This window comes from Vigna radiata, chromosome 7 (genome assembly GCF_000741045.1).
Source record: "Vigna radiata var. radiata cultivar VC1973A chromosome 7, Vradiata_ver6, whole genome shotgun sequence".
NCBI lineage: Eukaryota > Viridiplantae > Streptophyta > Magnoliopsida > Fabales > Fabaceae > Vigna > Vigna radiata.
In genome coordinates, this window is record NC_028357.1 from 52,361,238 (window position 1) to 52,381,375 (window position 20,138).

The 20,138-nt window shown below is 28.5% G+C and overlaps 4 protein-coding genes across 4 annotated transcripts; 2 read left to right on the forward strand and 2 right to left on the reverse strand.

Moving 5' to 3' along the window:
- Positions 1 to 712: 712 nt before the first annotated feature.
- Positions 713 to 1,388, forward strand: LOC106766628 (agamous-like MADS-box protein AGL29). Its single transcript, XM_014651345.2, has one exon. The coding sequence runs from the start codon at positions 834 to 836 to the stop codon at positions 1,386 to 1,388; it is 555 nt and encodes a 184-aa protein (XP_014506831.1). The 5' UTR covers positions 713 to 833.
- Positions 1,389 to 7,361: 5,973 nt separating this feature from the next.
- On the forward strand, positions 7,362 to 7,904 carry LOC106766630 (agamous-like MADS-box protein AGL29). Its single transcript, XM_014651346.1, has one exon. The coding sequence runs from the start codon at positions 7,362 to 7,364 to the stop codon at positions 7,902 to 7,904; it is 543 nt and encodes a 180-aa protein (XP_014506832.1).
- Positions 7,905 to 12,968: 5,064 nt separating this feature from the next.
- Positions 12,969 to 13,434, reverse strand: LOC106766631 (E3 ubiquitin-protein ligase RZF1-like). The gene has a single exon (XM_014651347.2). It carries the CDS (start codon positions 13,427 to 13,429, stop codon positions 13,052 to 13,054), a length of 378 nt encoding a protein of 125 aa, XP_014506833.1. The 5' UTR covers positions 13,430 to 13,434; the 3' UTR covers positions 12,969 to 13,051.
- Positions 13,435 to 16,252: 2,818 nt separating this feature from the next.
- LOC106766632 (agamous-like MADS-box protein AGL29) lies at positions 16,253 to 16,834 on the reverse strand. The gene has a single exon (XM_014651348.2). The coding sequence runs from the start codon at positions 16,784 to 16,786 to the stop codon at positions 16,253 to 16,255; it is 534 nt and encodes a 177-aa protein (XP_014506834.1). The 5' UTR covers positions 16,787 to 16,834.
- Positions 16,835 to 20,138: the final 3,304 nt, after the last annotated feature.

The following is a 20,138-nucleotide window of genomic DNA, read 5'->3' on the forward strand; positions in this document are numbered from 1 at the left end:
TTTTTTTTTCAATTGGGGCAAAAGTAGGGATGACAGAGAAAATGTTGGAATGAGAGAGATGACAGAGAAAATGTTAGAGTGAGAGAGATGAGAGAGAAAGGGTTAAGAGGAATTAGGGAGGTGAGTAAGGGTTTGGGGTTTTTTTTTTTTTAGTTTTGAGAATGAAAATTATTTAAATATCCTTAACCTTAAAACTTGAATCCATGATAAATGAGGGTACTTTTGTCTAATATAATCCGGTACACATTGTTAAAACGTACCAACTGAAAAACAGGCGTACGCGTGTTAACAAACCCCATATATATATATATATATATATATATGTATGTATGTATCATGCATTTTGAACCAAAAAAGTATTAATGCCACATTAAACTATCATTGATTGCATTTAATGATTTTAATATATATTACATTTAACAAATATAACATTTAATGGTACTATTAAATTAAACTTATATTTTATTTAATACTTATGTCATTGACTTTATTTAATTCAAACTCTTAAATTCAAACTCTTACCTAATAAATGTGTTATTTTTACAAAATAAAAGAAATACCCAATACATATACTTTAGAAACTTTTTTGTTCTCTCTATTTATTTTATTTATATGCGATATTTTTTAACAACTCAAATAAATATCTGAGACAACACTAATATATTAATAAACAAAAGAATTATTTATTAGAAACTGCAATTTCAAGATTAGAAACCTGTGTAACATTTGAGGGATTATATAAAGAAAGAAGTGTGGGGATCAATGATCGTACAAAGCAAAACCTTTCTAATAAAGTAACCCTTCTCTTTCAACCATCTTCTTCTTCTTCAATTATGGGTCGTCGTAAGATTGAAATTGCAGAGGTGAAGGATCCCAACAACAAGCAGGTTACATTCTCCAAGCGCCGCTCAGGTTTGTTCAAAAAGGCATTCGAATTGTCTGTACTGTGCGGTGTAGAACTTGCTATTGTTATGTTCTCTCCTGGGAAAAGGCCTCACTCTTTTGGCCATCCAAGTGTTAATATTGTTGCAGACAAATTTCTTTGGAAGAAGCCAACGTCAAATGTTGTCAGAGCAAATTATGTACGAGAAAATGACGCACCTAATGAAGTTGATGTCATGGATAGGTTAAGTCAACAGTTATCTGGGGTTGAAGTTCACATAAACGAGGAACACGAGAAGGCTACGGAACTTGACAAGAGAGAGAAAGAACAAGAAGCTTCACAAGCCCAAAACAAAGAATTGCTAAATTCACCAGTGCTCCAGCGTATGGTGGAAGATTATGTTGATGCGATCGAGGTCTCAGAGTGTATGTTGCTTCTGGCAAAAGAACCTGTAGTTGGAATATCAAATCGAACAATTACCAAGAGAAGAAGAAGAAGGAATTGATATATACTCAATACCATCAAAATTAATATCTTTGCATCTCTCAGGTAAATTAGTGTTTCTTGAGAAAATAATATTTCTTGTATATCAAAAAGTCACAAATAAACTCTATAATTATTGTTTTCGTGTTGTTATTAATTGTATCTGTGCAACAATCAATAATTTTAGTAAGTTTATGGATTTTAATCATATTAAACATCAAGTAATAAAGAATTCTGTCACTTTCAATAAATTCACTTGGTTTAGGTTTGTTGAGATCGATTAATATGTTTTTTTTTTTGAATAAGTAAAGGAATAATACAGTATTAATCTTGATATAGAGAATATATTCAAAATCTTATAAAAAAGATCAGTTGTTAAAAACCAGTGGAACATCCAAATCTAGAATTTTGATGTGACTTATTTTTTTCTTCAAGTAAATAAAAGAAGAAAGTGATGCAAAATCTGAGATAACTAAGATTTTATTAGTGTGTTATTGCTATCTTTGAGCACTCTTTTGGTAGAGATAAATGTCTATTGAATAATCTTACCAACGCCAGCCCATATTACATTACACTTCGGATAGTTATAAATTAAACATTATAAAAATAGAAGTTAATTAATAAAACATTAATTAATAAAACGTTTTAATTAGAACATATATTGTTTTGTTAGGAATTCAAAGAGGTTTGGCAAAGATTGGTATCATGTTAATTAATAGTTTGGGTTTGATGTCTACCAAAATTATGGTTGTCATAATTGCAGATGTTGTCCGTTAATATAAAATTTAGTAATCGTATATATTTATAATGGACCACAAACAAATTATATAAGTGAATTTAAAATTATACTTAACCCAAAATTATAAGACATTAAATTTAAAGATTTTTTTATATATTATTTATTTTTCTGTAATGTTTACAATTATCACGAGAAATTTCTTAACTTGTAATAACAAGTTGACGATATTATGTTCTAAAAGTGTAACAATTTTAAATTATACGAGAATGGATTTATTTTGTTTCATAGAACATACTTGGTATAGGAATCAAAGGACTGGAAACAGTTAAAGTGTAATTAATATTAATTCAGATAAATTTTTTCATAACTTTTAAGAAAGAAAAATAAACGAAATTATTCTTTTAAGATAAATTAACTATACACACATTCAAGATAAAAATGTAAAGAAATCATATAAAAAAAGTTTTATAAATTAGATTGTTTATGGAATTCGAAATATGTGAATCGTTTGATGAATCTAAATAGATGAGATATAAATATATTAAAAGTAGATATCCTGTTTACTTGTAGGGGTTTTGGTTTCTTTGATTATATTTTTCTTATATTTTTCATTTTAGGAGTTATTTTAGTAAAATCTCAATTATTACTTAGTTATAGTTAGATTGAGTTGAAATTTTGATATATAATTTTTAAAACGTATTATTTCACCTTGACCGTCCAAATTTTTAAATTGAGATTTATACTTAAAGGACATAATATCGTATTCTTGAGTAAATTGATCCTAGTTTATTTTTAACTCTAAGTTATTTCGGCAAAACATTAATTCTTATCTAGTTAACCATTATATTAACTCGAAATTTGGATATATGGTTTATAATACATATCGATTCACTTTGATCACTAGAATTTTTAATTGGATGTTCGTGCTTATAGAAATTAGTTTCTCATTTTTAAGTGAATTGATCACACTTTAGTTCAATTCCTAAGTTCTCTTGATAAAACCTTAATTCTTACCTAGTTAACTCTTATATTAACCCTAAACTTGGATATATGGTTCATAAGACATTTTAATTCACTTTTACCACTCGAATTTTTTATTAGATGTTTGAGCCTAAAGTAGTTATGTTTGTATTTTTGAATAAAATCAACACCACCTTAACTCTATTTGGCGCCCGTAAAGGGGGCTGGCCATAGACGCCCTTTGATGTTGTGTTTTCATTTAATATTGGCGCCCGGACGCCCCAAAAAAAGGGGTTGGGTGCGACTTTTTGCTGACTTGGCACCCTAGACCTATAAAAGGCTCACATGCAACGAGGGTGCCATTTTCTTGGCGGCTGAAGCTCGAAAACACCCTTTTGGACCTGTGGGAGATGATTTTAGGCAGTGGGAGCTCTCATTTCTTCTTCCTTGGGTCTCCATCTTCTCCATTTTCTTCCATTGTAAGCTCAAGCTCTCCATGACTATGGAGAGCTAAGTTCTTTTGTTGGGGAATGATGTAAACTATGAAACTCACTTATAAATGCACTTGTTTTGAATGAATATATGTTTCTTTCATTACTTGCTAGTGTTTATGTTCTTTGCTTAAAGCTTGTTGTGACTTGGTCAACCATAGCATGATTCTAGGGTTTGCTTAATGTTGGGAAATGTTGGGTGAACCTTGAACTAGACTAAACACCTAAGGGAAATTGTGTCTAGGGATAGAGCTTGGAGTCTTAGTTGTCTTAAACTTCTTTTCTTAATGCAGATGAACTTGTTAGGTTGCCAAGGGATTAAAATTTAATAAGTGAATCTAGGCTTTCACACCAAGGGATTGGGTTTAACTAACTTAGTAAGTTGACAAGAGCAATTAAATGAAGAAGTAGTTATGTGCATTTGAATGAGGCACAATAGTTGAAATCATTCTCCAACATCTACATTCCATATCATCTCTAATCACTTCATTCTCTTAGTGTTTTGGCCCCAAAAAGTTCAAACTTTTACCTATGAATTATGTTTATTTTCATTGCATCAACTCACATTAAAGGGAATCATTCTTTAGTCTAAATTAGTTAGATAATTACATGATTATAAAGTGTTAACCGAGTCTCTTGGGATACGATATCCGGTCTTACCGGTTTATTACTTAGAACGATTTGGTACGCTTGCCAATGAGTTAACAACAATATACTTGTAAGGGTTATGGAAGTAGGTAGAGAGCGGTCTGACCATAAGGCTCTAGGAGTAAACACAATGTACTTGTAAGACTTATCGAAACAGACAGGATGACTTTGAGAGGGGTCATAATGGTGGCATGTTATGGAAAATAAAAGATATAATAAACTGAATTGATGACATTGGAATAATCTTGCGTATAAATTTTAATGATGTATGTTGAATTATATAGGGTGAGTGTGTTTAATAATTATATGTTTTGGTTAGCTTACCCTTATTTGTTTCACTAGTGCAGTGAAGGAAAATCAGACAATCACAATGCACACATATTGAACAAATTCAACACAATAATCAATGTTTACATCACATAATTAATGTACAAAGTCTAATAACTATAAATCAACATGTTCAAATTATTATAAAACTAATAACTAAGAACTATTATATAATCTAACTAAATATTTTGCAGCAGCTTTCCTCATGAATGATAATGGCTTCTCAGGAACTAATGTAGTAGTCTTGAATCTCTACACAAGACAATTGATATTAATTAGTGTATATGAATTCCAAATTTGGGAGAAAATCAAAATTTGTTAGATTTAAATATTTCCGTTTCCCAGCCTCTTGTGATATGAGAACGAATAATATGGGTCATCCAATACATTACATAGTATTCACACTCGTATGATCCTTTCTGTCTGTTACACTACAATATATCATCAAAGTTGTAAATAGTTAGTGAAAAACATTAAAACAAAACAACTATAAAAAAGTATGGCTTTAGCATATGTCAACCTTGAGAGAAATCCAAGCAATCTTTTTACTGTTAGCAATTGATCTCCCAACCATCATCATACTTGCTGGAATAGAACTATATATAAAAAAAACGTTTTAGCATTCATTTATATAACAAAGAAAGTCCAAACATTGAGGTTCTTACCAATCAACTGCTTGTCTGAGATGTGTGAGAGGAAGCCTGTGCAATGAGCAGAACCACAAAGCATAGCTCTCCTGTATAGAAATAACAAGAAGCTGTCAATGGCACCTCAAATTCATAATAACTTAACTATTATATATTAAAATCACATATGAAACTTTATTATGTTAACAAAGTTCACTTATCCGGATATATAAGGCAAAAAATATATTTTCTTGCCACTTCCAAAACTTCTTATGAGATTTGTGTTGATCTGATTAAAATCATTTATTTCGTGAATGGATTAGGGATCAATGAATCCATAATCATCAGAGTGCCCCAAGTTGTTACTGATCGAAACATATATTTGAAATAAAAAATTAACTTTGATATAAGTATACTTGATATATAAATCAATTTTATATATAAATAATTGCACATAGACTTACATCATCCATAGCTGAATAATTGTAATATTCAACTCTTGTGTTCCCGAACAAGCTCTCTGACATCTATGAAGGTATAATGGGACCTCAGAGGCTCTCCCATATACATTAACATCATATTCAACCTCCAAATGCTTATCATCAAGGATGTCAACAAGTAGCTGTAATGAACCAAGAGGATCATCCTGAGATAGAGGAATATTCTCATGTGCATGCGTCTGTTGTTACATAGAAAAATAAGACAATTAATATAAATAACATGTAAACTTTAAAATTAAGAAGTGTAAAGTAAATCATATGTTCACGTATAACAACACAAGTTATACGATCATTGTACAAATTTGCAATTTAACCTAGTTGAGTATCTTTCTACACGTCGTTATTATGATTGGATGATATTGTAAAATTATTTTACACTATTATTATATAACTAACTTGATTTCTGTTATTCTTTTCTAAAGAATACTTAATAAACTATTTTTGTTCAATATTATTTTTTCTAAAAATTAATTGAATTTTAAATAGATTACGTTTTACATTTAAAATATATTTTTTGGATGATAACATTATGCCATCCATCTTTTAAAAAATATAATAACTAAAATCAATAAAATAGTTAACATCAATAACTTCATTCTATGGATTAACATTATATAGTAGAGGCTATCATGTTAAATCTTAATCCAACATGGGTATATGAATATATTAAGATATTAAAGATACTTAGTACTATTGTGTCAAATTAAGAGTGATCAAATAGGTATTAATTAGTAATTTGGCAGAGTTGTGTATATGAAGGTAAATAAACTTATGTGTTAATGAAAGGGTAATTCTAATTTGTAATGGGTAAATCTAAATAACACAGGACAATGGAGAATGGTATTTGAAAAGTGAGATGGTCTATGCTTCCAAAATCGTAAAAATGTCATCTTTGCGTGTTTATAAATAAATAAAAAACTACTTTGTATACTTTTATAAGTAGAATTTATATATAAATACTTTTTTTTTACAAAAATATTTCTGCATCCACTCTCTATATTAATAATAACTAGAACTATAGTGTAATTTTTTTTTCTTTATTACAAAAATGTCACTATATTTTTTTTTATGTTAATTATAACTACAACATACATAAAAAAAGTTATTTTCTTTATAATTTTGTTTCTTTATAATTTTTTTACCATATCACTTGTTATAGCGAATGAATTACCATTATAAAAATAATTTTTACACTGATACTTAGAATCAATCATCTTTTAAATTCCGTTATAGCTCCTATTTTCACAAAATAATGCCAAATACTATACATAACAACTCACTATGAGAGGATATTGGAAAAAGCAAAATAGTTGGCAACTATGACCAAACAATAAAATTTTCTTTTAAAACTTACGCTAATATCTAGCAAATATAGAAACCATATATATTTTTCAACATAACTATTTAATATCAGTGCCATCTAATAAGGAAGTTCATAGCCAAAATTGTTGATATAGCATCAGATTTGATAAAATTAGAAACTATAAAACATTTTAAAACACTTTCCTTATGCACAATAAAAAGAATAAAAAATATAAAAAACTTGATATTAAAAATATTGACAATTTTCATGAGTGTGTATAAATAAAGAAGTGTGGGAGTGATATCATACACCTAAACCTTTCTAATAACCTATCTTTTGAACCCTCTTGCTTATGGCTCCCCAATAACTTTTCTTTCTTTTTAAAGCTTTGATCTTGAATCATGGGTCGTCGAAAGATTGAGATCACGGAAGTGAAGGACCCCAACACCAAGCAAGTGACATTTTCGAAGCGTCGAACAGGTTTGTTCAAAAAAGCAAACGAATTATCAATTTTGTGTGGAGCTGAAGTTGCTATTGTTGTGTTTTCTCCTGGGAACAAGCCTTACTCTTTTGGGCACCCAAGTGTTGATGTTGTTGCAGACAAGTTTCTGCAACAAGAAAGTGCATCAGATGTTGTTGTCAAACCTAATGTTGTCGAAGGAAATAGTTCAGCTAATGATGACAACATAGATGCGCTGAATCAACAGTTGTCTGGTGTTCAAACTCTCATAAGCGAGGAACATAAGAAGGCTGTTGAACTTGACTGGAGAAAGAAGCAACAAGATGTGACTAAACTTACCTACAGCAAACAATTGCAACGTTCATACCTAAGGGTTCAGCGTAAGGTGGAGGACTATCTTGATGCCATTGAAGTGTCAGAGTACATGCTGCTTCTTGCAAAAGAACCTGTAATTGGAATAACTGCAAAAAGAAGAAAGAATTGATGCGTTGTAGCATGAAAATTATGTTCTCATTAGGGTTCCTTAACGCTTGTTGTTCCCAGTGTGTTGGTTGAAAAACAAAAATAATCTTGTGTGTGAAATGGTTGTTATTTATATTTGCAGAATCTATATTATGGTTTAGTATTTCAAGAATTTTATCTGTAATGATTACTAAATTTTACCTTGTTTCAATTTGAATGTTCTTTACAAGAGAAATCTCATTGTATTGGATGATGAAAGAATATAGTAATGTTGAGAATATCATGAAAATCAGGAAGATATAATTCATTCTTGTCATAGCATTATTGATCTAAGTGATGATTTTCTTTTTCTTTCTTCAAATATGAATACAATGGTTCTGAAAAATCCTGAGATAGCTAAAAAACAATTAGACATTTTTCACTATGAAGATGTCTATATTGGATAATCTTGAAAGGTATAAACTAATATTACATTACATCTAAATCTAAGATAATTGTAAACTCAAAATTTTAAAAATAGTAGTTTTTTAATAAAACTTTTTAAATAGATTTCGCATTTTATTCTTAATTTAAGAGTTTTATTTACTAATTATATTATTAGTTTATCAAATTATTGATTTGTTCTTATCACATTTTTTTTTTCTATCTTCTCGACCGATAAAAGCCTTAAAATTTGTCTTTGTTGTTTTTGAATGATTATTTGTCCTCACTAACAGTTATCTCAATTTTATTTATTTATTTATTTATAGCATTTCTCTGTTATTTATTTGATCTTTGGTATATCAATATGAAAATTCTTGCACCAGATATCAATTTTTTCATATACCATTTCCCTATATGAATATACATTATCTTAATTTCTCTAAATCCTTAACATGAAACCAGGTGCTGGCATTATTTTAACTGATAGAAGAGATAATATGCAATGTATGAATATAACTCTGGCTCAAAAATTTCAATCCTTATGTATATTTGCGTTTTATTTTTATCTGCTACATAAAAAATCAAACAAATTCTCATAAAAAATCTTTTATGAAATTTTCACGAGATAGAACGAAGATTCTTTGAAAACAAAGACTTTGACAAAGAAAATATAATAAACTAGCAATTTTACATAAATATTAAAGTTTCAAATAGAAAAACAAATGTAATATGATGCGTTATCCTAATATAGTACTACTCTATAGTAATTCAAATAATGGAAAATGATCTTCCTAAAATTCTATCACCCATGTTAAAAGATGGTTAGATCTGGAGCGTTCAAAACAATTTGAAACTTAAGGAAATAAAGAAAGAAATTTAGGACTGATTCATTACAAATATAAGAGTAATAATGAATTTATTAAGTAATATAGTGTTAATACATTACTGCATTTAATACAATAAATATATCATTGAATATATTCTTGAATTTATTAAACAATACTATTTCATGAATTCAATAATACATTAAATGTCATAATTAAATTGAACAATATGTTTAATATATTAAACGTAGGAATGTATCAACCATACATTTTTAAATAAATTAATTAATTACTACTATTTAATAATAATTATTGTAAAACAATAATTAAATCAATAAATGCCCAGTTTGTTATATTATCTTTGTAAAATTTAATAAATACATTACATTTCATAAAATCATTAAATTAAATTGTATATTATATTTAAAAATACAATGACTGCAGTTAATCATTTATGTTAATTTAATAAATGTTATATCTCTTAAAAATATGAACAACATATTAGTAAATATATTAAATTTAATAATTAATATTTTATTAATATCTTGTATTTTTTAATAATTTATTACTTACTATTATTTAACAATAGTTTAAAGTAAAATAAAACATGCTAATATGTAATTGATAAGTTTAATAAATCTAATATATTTCATAAAATTATTACTGTTAATCATATATCATATTAAATAATTAATAGTATGCAAAGAAAAATTTTTATTTTATCAATTATTAGGGGTAACAAAGTTTAAAGTATTACATTATATGGTTGCTAAAGAAAAAATGGGTTTTACACTAACCATCTACAACTCTACGACAATATCACTGAACTTTATATTGACTACTTTAAAAACTATTTCAATAAATATTTATAATTTGTTAAATGTGGAAACAAAGCTTACTAATAATGTGTAGTCAATAAAGTCTCGATTTATTTCGTTTATTTTATATATATATATATATATATATATAATACAAAAATATTATCTAAAAAATAAAATTGTTAGGAAATTTAAATTAATCATGAATTTTGAAATTTTAATAACTAACAATTTTTATCAACAAATTTATTTTTGTCAGTGATATAAATTTTTATCATGTAATTCATTAGTAATTATATATTATAAATTAAGTTGGTGGGTAAGAAGAGTAAAAAGGAAGAGATGGATAGGAGAAAAAGATGTCAGAAGCACAACAAAGGTGGAGAAGGAAAAAGGAAAAAAAAGGAGAAAATAAAGAAGAGTGAGTGATGGAGGTGGAGTAGGAGAACGAGGATATGGCGAAGACAAAAGGAAACGGTAGTGACGATGGCAAAGGAATAGGAAGAGGGAGGAGGAATTGGAAGAGAAAAATAGACAAAAAAAACGAAGAAGGATAACGGAGGGGAAAGAAAATATGTTGAATTGTGACATTTACCTTGTGTATATGTGATTACAATAATTAGTGCTTTCTAAATAGATTAAAATCTACGAACTAATTTGACCCACAGGTTTAGTTTGAAAAAAATAATTTTTTTTATACGAATCAATTTTCAATTTGTCTTATTTGAGTTGAATCCGTATGAGTCGGATTGACTCACCAATCCACCTACTTTAATTTAATTATTTATTATTTTTATTTTAATAATATTAGTTAACATTTGTATTATAAATGAGAATATAAAGAAAAATATGTTTAAAGAGAGCAAAATATTAACCAACCAATCTGTGGTGGCCCAGACTGGATTCAAATTTTTTCGACTCGCTAATAAATGAGTCGGGTTGAGTTGACTCATTAAGTGGTCAACCTATGGTGGGTCGGACTAGGTTGGACCGGGTGATCCGTTTTGAAAACACTAACAATAATATTATGGTGAACAAAGTTTGAAGTATCATTAAAATTTGTATCATATAATGTTTGGTCAATGTTCCTAAAAACTTGAGTGGTGAACTCCCACGCAGGAAATATTTCAAACTCCTTCGCTAGGTATCCTTCTTTGTGTTACCAATCGACTTCTAATCTATGAGACAACCAATCGTAAAAGCCAACTTCAAACCATCTTCATAAATCCAACATATTCAACAAAGTTCACTTCAAAACTTATAAATACAAAATAAGTAATATTGTATTATGATAATCGATTAAGTATCTTGAATTGAGTATAGCGATAACAGAAATAAAGATAACAAATATCCGAAACAAAATTATTACATCATAACCAATATAAATATTATAATGCTATTTTTGTTAACTCTCATCGTCCTTCTTTATTTTAATCTAAATGTAATGTTTGGTAATGCTTAAAGACTATAGAAGCGGATGAATATGAAAATGATGAACGTGTTTGTTTCAGTTGATTTAAGGAATATGGGGAAGAGGAATTGCGAGATGGGTAGAGAGATTCATATCCTCGCATAATTGAAGAGATTTGCCATTATATGATGTACATCCAAGGTAACATTACTAAATTGTCTTGCCTTTTGTTTTAAAACATGTTTCCAGCGTTGTCACCTTCACGGCAGCGAGGAAAGTTCATGATAAAATGGTTTTTGACGATGAAGAGAAAGAAAGTAGTAATAAGGAGAAACATGATGTTGCAAACACAACAAAGTTCTTGAGAAAGAAACACACTATGCCACTAAAAACTATATCAACACAATGACAGGAGTTCTCTGTGTTATTCCTTCCGTTTAGGGTTAGTTTGTTTGGAAAATCCACAATTGGTATGAGTAAGGAGAAAGGAAAAAATAATGGTGGAATGAGTGAATGGTAGAAGAAGGTGGATGGAGAACGAAAAAAAAAAAAGTGACATGTGACCATCTCTTAAATAGTAACATCAATTTTTATCATCTACATCAATGAATTTATATCTAATATTTAACTGGTAAACATAAAAACAAAAATACACAATGGTATTTTTTGTAAATAATTGAATAATATTTATATTTGATCTTTAGAAGTCAAATTTAAAAGAAAGACTTTTACGTTATAGAAACGTAAATTTATGTCTAATGTTTATGTCAGACGTAAATTTACGTCTATCATAAACGGGTCAAAAATAAAAATCTTATTATGTTCGACTTTTACGTGTGAGACGTAAATTTGTTTAAAAATATATGCAGTACCATTATTTTCTCGTTTTTTTTTTCCTACACGCAAAAATTGTTGTCAACTTTAGTAATGAAAATAATGTTTTTTTAAAACCTTAATTTTCATTTGGGATTTATTGTAAATGATTAAAATTTAATCTTTTGTATTAAATCTTCAATTGTTAGTTTCACAAATTGAAAAAATTATTTTTTATAATTTGTTAAAACGTGTAATGATAAGTTTATTTATAAATTTGATTAGTTTTTTGTTCAAACTATTTGGTTATTTGGTGTTATTATTTGGGTGTATACTTAGACTGTGGTCACGAGTGACTAGTTTTATTTCATGTATTTCATATATGGACGAAAAATGTTGTCAAATTTTTATCAAATTTATGATGAAAAGGATTAAATTCTTTCAAACATAATATTTAAAAGAATTAATATTAATCCTATTAATATTAACCAAAATATTAATTACACCTTTTTATTATACATTAATACTATATACAATCTTAATTATCTCATTTTTATATAACAAATAAAATTACCTTAATATATGTTTATGAAAAGTTCTGAGTACAATAAAAATACGTGCGCGTAAATGATTTAATATTAGAAATTTAGTTTTTTTTTTATTAAATATAACTACCAATTAAATTTAATTACATACCATCATTATTTATATAATATTAAAATTACGATCTATAGAGATCAATTTCAGAAAAGAAACATACTGGTACGGAATCTCTACATGAATGTTCAAATGGAGAATACATTATTTTATTATTACATTATATTTTTAAGAAGAAGGTTGACTAAAGAACAGCAGAAAGAAGAGAAAAGCAAAATTGGACTTAGAATAAAACACGGCGGCGGCAAAGGGGGCAGGAGTTGCAGTGCTCCAACCAGATGGTGATGCAGCTTGAATGGTACACGTGGCCGCAGGGGATTCGCTTGTTTTCCCCTTCCCTGTTGTGCCGGCTGAACCCCTCCATGCAAACGGAGCAAACCTCGTCCCTCCTCACCTCGTTCACCGTCGGCAACTTCGACACGTAGCTCTTGCACGTTGCCAATACACACCCTGATTCTCCCTCCACCACCGCAAGAGCCTCGTCCAGATCAAAACCACCCAAGTCTATGAAATTGTTCACCATTGTCACCGGCGATACCATCATCACCGTAATATCATCGATGTTCTCTGAAATCCTATCAATAGCGTTGTTGTCATCCATTTCACAAGCTCAATAACGAATCTCCTATATATATCTCACCCTCTTCGATTACTTTTTCTTTCTCATATTTAATGACAGCTTGGGTCTTTCAAACAGTTGCATTTTTTCAAACTTTTTTATTAATAATTTATTATAATTTTGATTTTGATTGATACTGACCTTAACATTGTTATTATACGTTTCTAAGTACTCGTCTTTCTTTATTTACTTTATAATGATTAACATAATTCATCATAAATATTTTTTATTGGAAGTCATTCTTATTTTACGCGCATAGATGATGACAGAAATATAAAATATAAGATTTTATAATTTCTTCCTATTTTTTTTTATAATGACCTGCATTTAAATTTGTCAGGTTGAGTCAAATGGTTTACTTTTGTCTCATCTTTTAAAAATAATGATCACTTGAAAAGTATTTTCTTTTGGAGAACTTTAGAACTACTCTATAAGTGAATTATAGCAAGAATCCTGCAGCATTATTAGGTATTAAGATTACAATTTTCTTACACCAGATAGGAACTTAGGAATCTGTTAATTAAGAAAGACCAGACCAATTTTAATTTTGTGCCTAAGGTAGAGAAATGATAATTTTATTTTGCTTGACTTAATTTGTTGATTCTTATAATTTGATTAATAAGATTATAAATTTCTTATGCTTTATTTTGCTTTAGTAAATCTTTTCTAAGAATTTTATATTAAATAATCAATTATTAATGGTTTATAGAATTAATATATATGAGCGTAGATTCAATCCCTGGTGATGATTCAACTATCAACAGCCATTTGGTGGTCAACATAGACCTAATTAAAAGAAATTAATACTGTTTTTTAATTTAATTAAAAAGAAAAAAGTTATATAAAAAGAAGCTGAAGTGTTTTTGTACTCTTTCTTCCTATATCTCGAATGTATTAAAAAATTTATATGTCTAATTGTACATTTTTTTCAAAGTATTTTTAGATTTAGAATTATCTTTTGAAATATATAATTCAGAAATATAGTTTTTGAAATGCATTACAGATTGTATATTTCATTTTTAAATTTAGAATTCTTTTCCAGAGTATACAACCTTGTATAAAAAAATATTTTCATTTATACATTTAGAAAGTATTTTCATATTTGAGAGTATATTTTAGAATACATAGTTCAAAATTTAGTTCCTGGAATGCATTCTGAAGAATGTTTAAGCAATTTTTAATAGGATTCTAATAAAATTTTCAACAAGGATAAAATGGGAATTACGAATTTTATGGGGTCCAGGATAAAAAAAAAGAGATGCAGAGAGAAAGAGCCTCTATTGGATTGATATTAGTCCTAAACTCCTTTTTGTTTTTTTATATATATTAGGGGGGGTTACTCCTGTACCTCCCCAATTCTAACCCCCACCCCCATTCCATTTTTAAGATTTGTTTTTATTAGTTTATTTTTTATATTAATTTTCAGATATTTTAATAATGGAATTTATATGTTTTGATGTATTATTTTTAAATATATTTCTAACGTATAAATGGGAGAGTGAGAGTTGCAGAGAGCGTTTGGAGGAGGAGCGTTTCAAAAGCTTTGGTGGGAGTGGGGGTGGGAATACGAAGGAGAGGAATCTGAGCCTGTGTGTTTTGACTGAAGCAGACTGTAAAAGAGTAGGTTAACTTTAGTAAATAGGGGTAAAACGGTAAAAATAAAAAAAACATAAAGGTTAATTTTGTATTTAAAAAAAAATCCAAAAAAATTGGGGGGGGGGTGAGGGTTAGAATTGGGGAGGTACAGGGAGTAACTCCCTAGGTCTTATTAAGTGCTTTAAGCCCTTCGGCCGAAAACAAAATGATGTTGTACAGACCCGTTTTTCATTTTTGCACCCTCTTTGTAATTTTTTATTTCTTTAGTCATTTTAAATATGTTCATTTGTGTGTGCTTCTTTTATATTAGTAAATATATATTATATTATAATAAATTTAAATATGTTATATTAAAATATATTTAAAGATTAAGGAGAAAATAATAATATTTTTGAGTTTATAATTAGATTTTAAATAGAATAAACGTGAAAATTTATTTAATATTTAATATTAGACTCACTTGATAAGTATATAATAAACACACAAAAAAAGGAATATAGTTCTTCGAAAACTGAAATATTTTCTACATAAGAAAAGTTATTTTATTCAACTAGAAGAGAAGCATCCAAACATAAAATCTATTACTTTTGGTTTTTCCTTCTAAAAAAAGAATAATTTTAAGATGTTTGTTTCATTCTAGTTATATATGATCACCCTATTTGAATTAATTAAGTTAAAATAAATGGAAGAAAAAGATTGAAAAAAAAATATAACATAAAATCACACGTACAAGAGAGACGTAAACAACACGGTGAAAAATAATACGATTTTTCTTGAGTAATCAATTACAAGACCTTATGATTGATTAGATGGTTTTTCTAGAGAAATCATGATCCTCTCTCTCTCTCTCTAAAGAAGAACTATACTATTCCATTAACTGTTTATTACATGTTATCAATCGATAAACGAAATCTCCAGTCTAGACCAATGCATAATATAGTATTTTTGTTAGAATTCAAAACCAATGCATACTAAAATAGAAATTCTTACAGAATAATAGCATAATTCGATACAAGAATTAATGTAAAACATGTTATTCCCATCCCATCGTATTTTTCTAAATTCAATCCACAAAAAACACATACTCAATGCTATTGCTAATTTTTTTTCTCTCATTTCAGTTCGCATAAGAGGCACGAGAGCAACAAGGTTACATTACATGATAAAGTGAAATTAAAATTTAACTACAAAATTACATGTTACGTAACATCAATTCTTTCTTCTTTTCTTCACCTGTTTTGTTATTTCGACAACGGGTTCTTGTGCAAGTAGAATCAAACATTCTGATACCTCAATCGCATCAGTGTAATCTTTCAGCCTACGTTGGAATTCTAAATATGAATCTTGTAATTGCTTAAATTGGGAAGGCTGTGACAGTCGGTGCTGTTTTAGTATCTGATCAAGCTCTAAGCCCTTCTTTTCCTCCACAAGTATTCGGGCTTCAATATCTAACAGTTGTTGATTCAACCTACCAATGTCACCAACTTCTACGTTGTTTTGTTTGACATCATTTGATTTGATGATTTCATGTTCAAGAAATTTGGCTGCAACAACATCGACACCTGGGTGCCCAAAAGAGTAAGGTCTGTTTCCGATAGAGAACACGACAATTGCAATTTCTGCACCACACAGTATAGATAGTTCATTCGCCTTTTTGAATAAACCTGTTCGACGCTTTGAAAACGTGACTTGTCTCGTATTAGGATCCTTCACTGCTGCAATTTCAATTTTACGACGACCCATTGTTTCTTCGCTAATTACTAAAAACAACTCAAGAATGAGAGAATAGAAAGAGAGATTAAGATGAATATGATATGATATTTCCACGACCCTTTATTTATAAAACTTTATTTCAAATTCTTCAACGTTTCTAATATTGAAGTTTTCACTCCTCTACGCAAGCATTTTATTATCTTTCCTGATTTTTCTTTGAATAAATACCTATTTTAGTCTCTCTATTTTTTTTTAAGAAAAAGCCTATTTAGTTTTCTAAAACTAGTCATTTTTTACAATTAATATCTATTAATTGTTATTTAAGATCAAATTTATCATTGTCTATATATAATAGAATTTATTTAAATACATTTATAGCATAAAATGATATGTTGTTTTAGATATTTGTGCGCGTTAATAAATCTACCTAATGCAAAAGCTTGATGAGGGATTAAGTTTCAACAACGACTCTAATCGAAACATTAAGATTATAAAAACATTAACTCGTGATGATCTAAAAATCACTGCCGTGTATGTTTAAACACGTGGTCATTATTAGATTAACCCCTTTAAGGAAAATTAATTAATTAAATTATTCGTTGATAACTCTATTAAGGAAGGAGAAAAAAAAAGAATTATTCATTTGGTACTAAAGTGAAAAAATAGGAGGAGATATTTCATCAATGATAGTTAATCAAGTTTTTTTTTTTTTTTTTTTATAAATTGATTACAGACACATAAAAAAATTGGTGTTTTTCTAGCAACTGATAAAAATATATATTTTTTTAATCGGATATTTAATCATACAAATTATTTTTAATTAAATCTCTGTTGTTCGTCGTTAGTGGCAGATTTTCGCAATTGAATCTTTGTGGTTAGTAATTTGCAGCATATTGCTAAATTGAACTCCGAGAACTTGATTAAAAATTTCAAAATATTTCATTAGTAAAAATGTCAAAATATTTCATTTGGATGTTGGTCCATAGACTGAAAAGATTTTAATTCGGTTTTTCATAGAACTGATGTCATATTGACAAAATTGAACAGGGATTCAATTGATAAAATTTACACAATTCAAGGCCAAAATAAAAAATGTTTAAAAATATACATGCAATTTCTGAATAATATATATCCAAAAAAAAAAAAAAGACCAAAGAGGTTTATAAGTTATGCCATAATAAACAAAAGGCATACTTGTCTTCTAATATTAATAACTATATTAAGTATTCACTAATTTTAAATAATTGAAACTATACAAGATTAATATCTTTATATTAAAATATAATACACAATAAATTAAAACAAATTCGTACTTTTTATATAAAAATATGTTAGATTTATAGCAAATCACTTATAATATAACACTATAAGAAAATTATTGAGTAACACTTAATTTTTAAGAAAATAATTAGTCACCATATTTATATTGACTAAGTTATATACTATCTGTGTCTTTAATTAGTTTATAATTTGTTTAAACAGGGAGTGGGTTTACAGCTAATATGTGATTAGTTAACCATTAATAAGATGACTTTGTTTGGATTAATCAAATCAGATTCGTGATTCACTTGTCTATAGAAGCAAGGAACTGCTTTAACCTAACAAATTTGATTAATTACAATGAGAAAGGATGATTCATGAACCAATATTACACTTTAACCCTTTTATTTATTTAGAACCTGGTCGTGTGCTCATTAAGAATTTGAAACTTTAAGAGCAACGAATGTACTTTATAAGAGAATAAAGTCGAATGTCAGATAAATGAGGTTAATAATTACAAAGTATCAGAAAAATTATATTATTAATTAAATTAGAACTTTTATTGATTGAATTTAAAGATAATTATTATTATAAAGTTATAAATAAATAAATAAAAATGTTAATATATTTTTATTTAGTTTTAAAATTTGTTTTAATGGTCGGTATATGAATTTTTCTAAATACATTTATAGACACAAAATGCTATAGCAATGTATTGAGCTGAAATTTAAATTGAGGTTGGATTGATGTGTTGATCTAAATCCAACCTAACCCGACACTTCTAACAACAACAATATATAGTATAAAGTTTATTAATTAAAGTAATATGAAAAATGATTATAGTTTAAAAAAGGCATGGCAACATTTGGCAAAGAGTTGAGAGAGATGGAAGGTGTGTGTCGTGTGAGGATTTGAAAAAGAGAATGATAAGCGGTGAGGGGTATAGTGGTAATTGGAGTGGAAAGGAATCTGTGTACCTTGGGAGAGGTCCTTGTCTGGGAGTGTTTCCCAGCTAGCCCAACCCAAGACTCGTGGAAGCCACCAATATTCAATCATACAGTGAAGTGGAAGAAGAAGAAGAAGAAGAAGTGTGTGGATGTAACAACCATGGAGCCTTCAATTCCACACACGCCCACGTGTTCACCCAAACACACCCTCCTCTTTCACACGTACCCACAAGAATCAATCCCAAAGCAGATACCTCCTACTCCCGAATTCTTTCAAACACAATTTTAAAAAGACTTTCTTCTTCTTCCTTTTTCATTTTTTTTTAATTTTCTGTTCTTAAAATTATATTTCTTTTGTACGGACACTGTTACCACCTGTTTCCTATAATTGAATTTCAAGTACCCCAGTACAGTGACAGGGATTCATCATCACTGCTGTCCTTCTGCATTGCTTCTCACGCAATGTTACTTAGGAATGTTACAAACTTGGTGGATCAACACATTTAACTCATTCATTCATCGTGTATTCGGTAGGAATGGAATAAGTAACAAGAGTCAAACTACAAAAGGTAAAACCCTATATCTATACTTTACACAGGAGAAGTAGGTGAGAAGGAAAAAAAAATATAAATTCTCTTTCTTCTCTATTTTATTAAAAAAAACCTAACACTTATATTTCTATTATATTTTCTTTTCCTCAACGAAAACACATGGATTTTAATGAATCAATCAGATTAACTTGCAACTTTTGTTATAAAAAATTCAACGTAGTCTCAAAATAAGCTTTACCAAATGCTAGTGTTACCTTGAAAAGGCATTGTAGTTCTAGATGATAGATTCTTCCAGTTGGCATTTGTCTAATATCTTTCTACCTTGCTCAAGAAATTAGAAATCAGCACGCGTTGTTGGTGTTTGGTTGAAGTCCACACCGCGATGGCTTGAATTTCAGAAGAGTGAACACCTGGAAGTATAGTGGTAGACTTGTAGCCTAGAACGACCAATTCCTATGTCGCAGTCAAGTCCTATAAAAAATTACCCTTCCAAATTTTCTTGTACTTTTTTTAAAAAGATACTCATTCATTAATGCAAAGGGAAAATTGAAAAAAAAAATCATGATTTTCTCATTGAAGTTCAATTAACTCGCACGTCAAATTTTACCAAACGAGTAGGTCCCC

Coding starts and splice junctions, on each gene's coding strand:
- LOC106766628 (XM_014651345.2), top strand. CDS start 834: ATGGGTCGTCGTAAGATTGAAATTGCAGAGGTGAAGGATCCCAACAAC.
- LOC106766630 (XM_014651346.1), top strand. CDS start 7,362: ATGGGTCGTCGAAAGATTGAGATCACGGAAGTGAAGGACCCCAACACC.
- LOC106766631 (XM_014651347.2), bottom strand. CDS start 13,429: ATGGATGACAACAACGCTATTGATAGGATTTCAGAGAACATCGATGAT.
- LOC106766632 (XM_014651348.2), bottom strand. CDS start 16,786: ATGGGTCGTCGTAAAATTGAAATTGCAGCAGTGAAGGATCCTAATACG.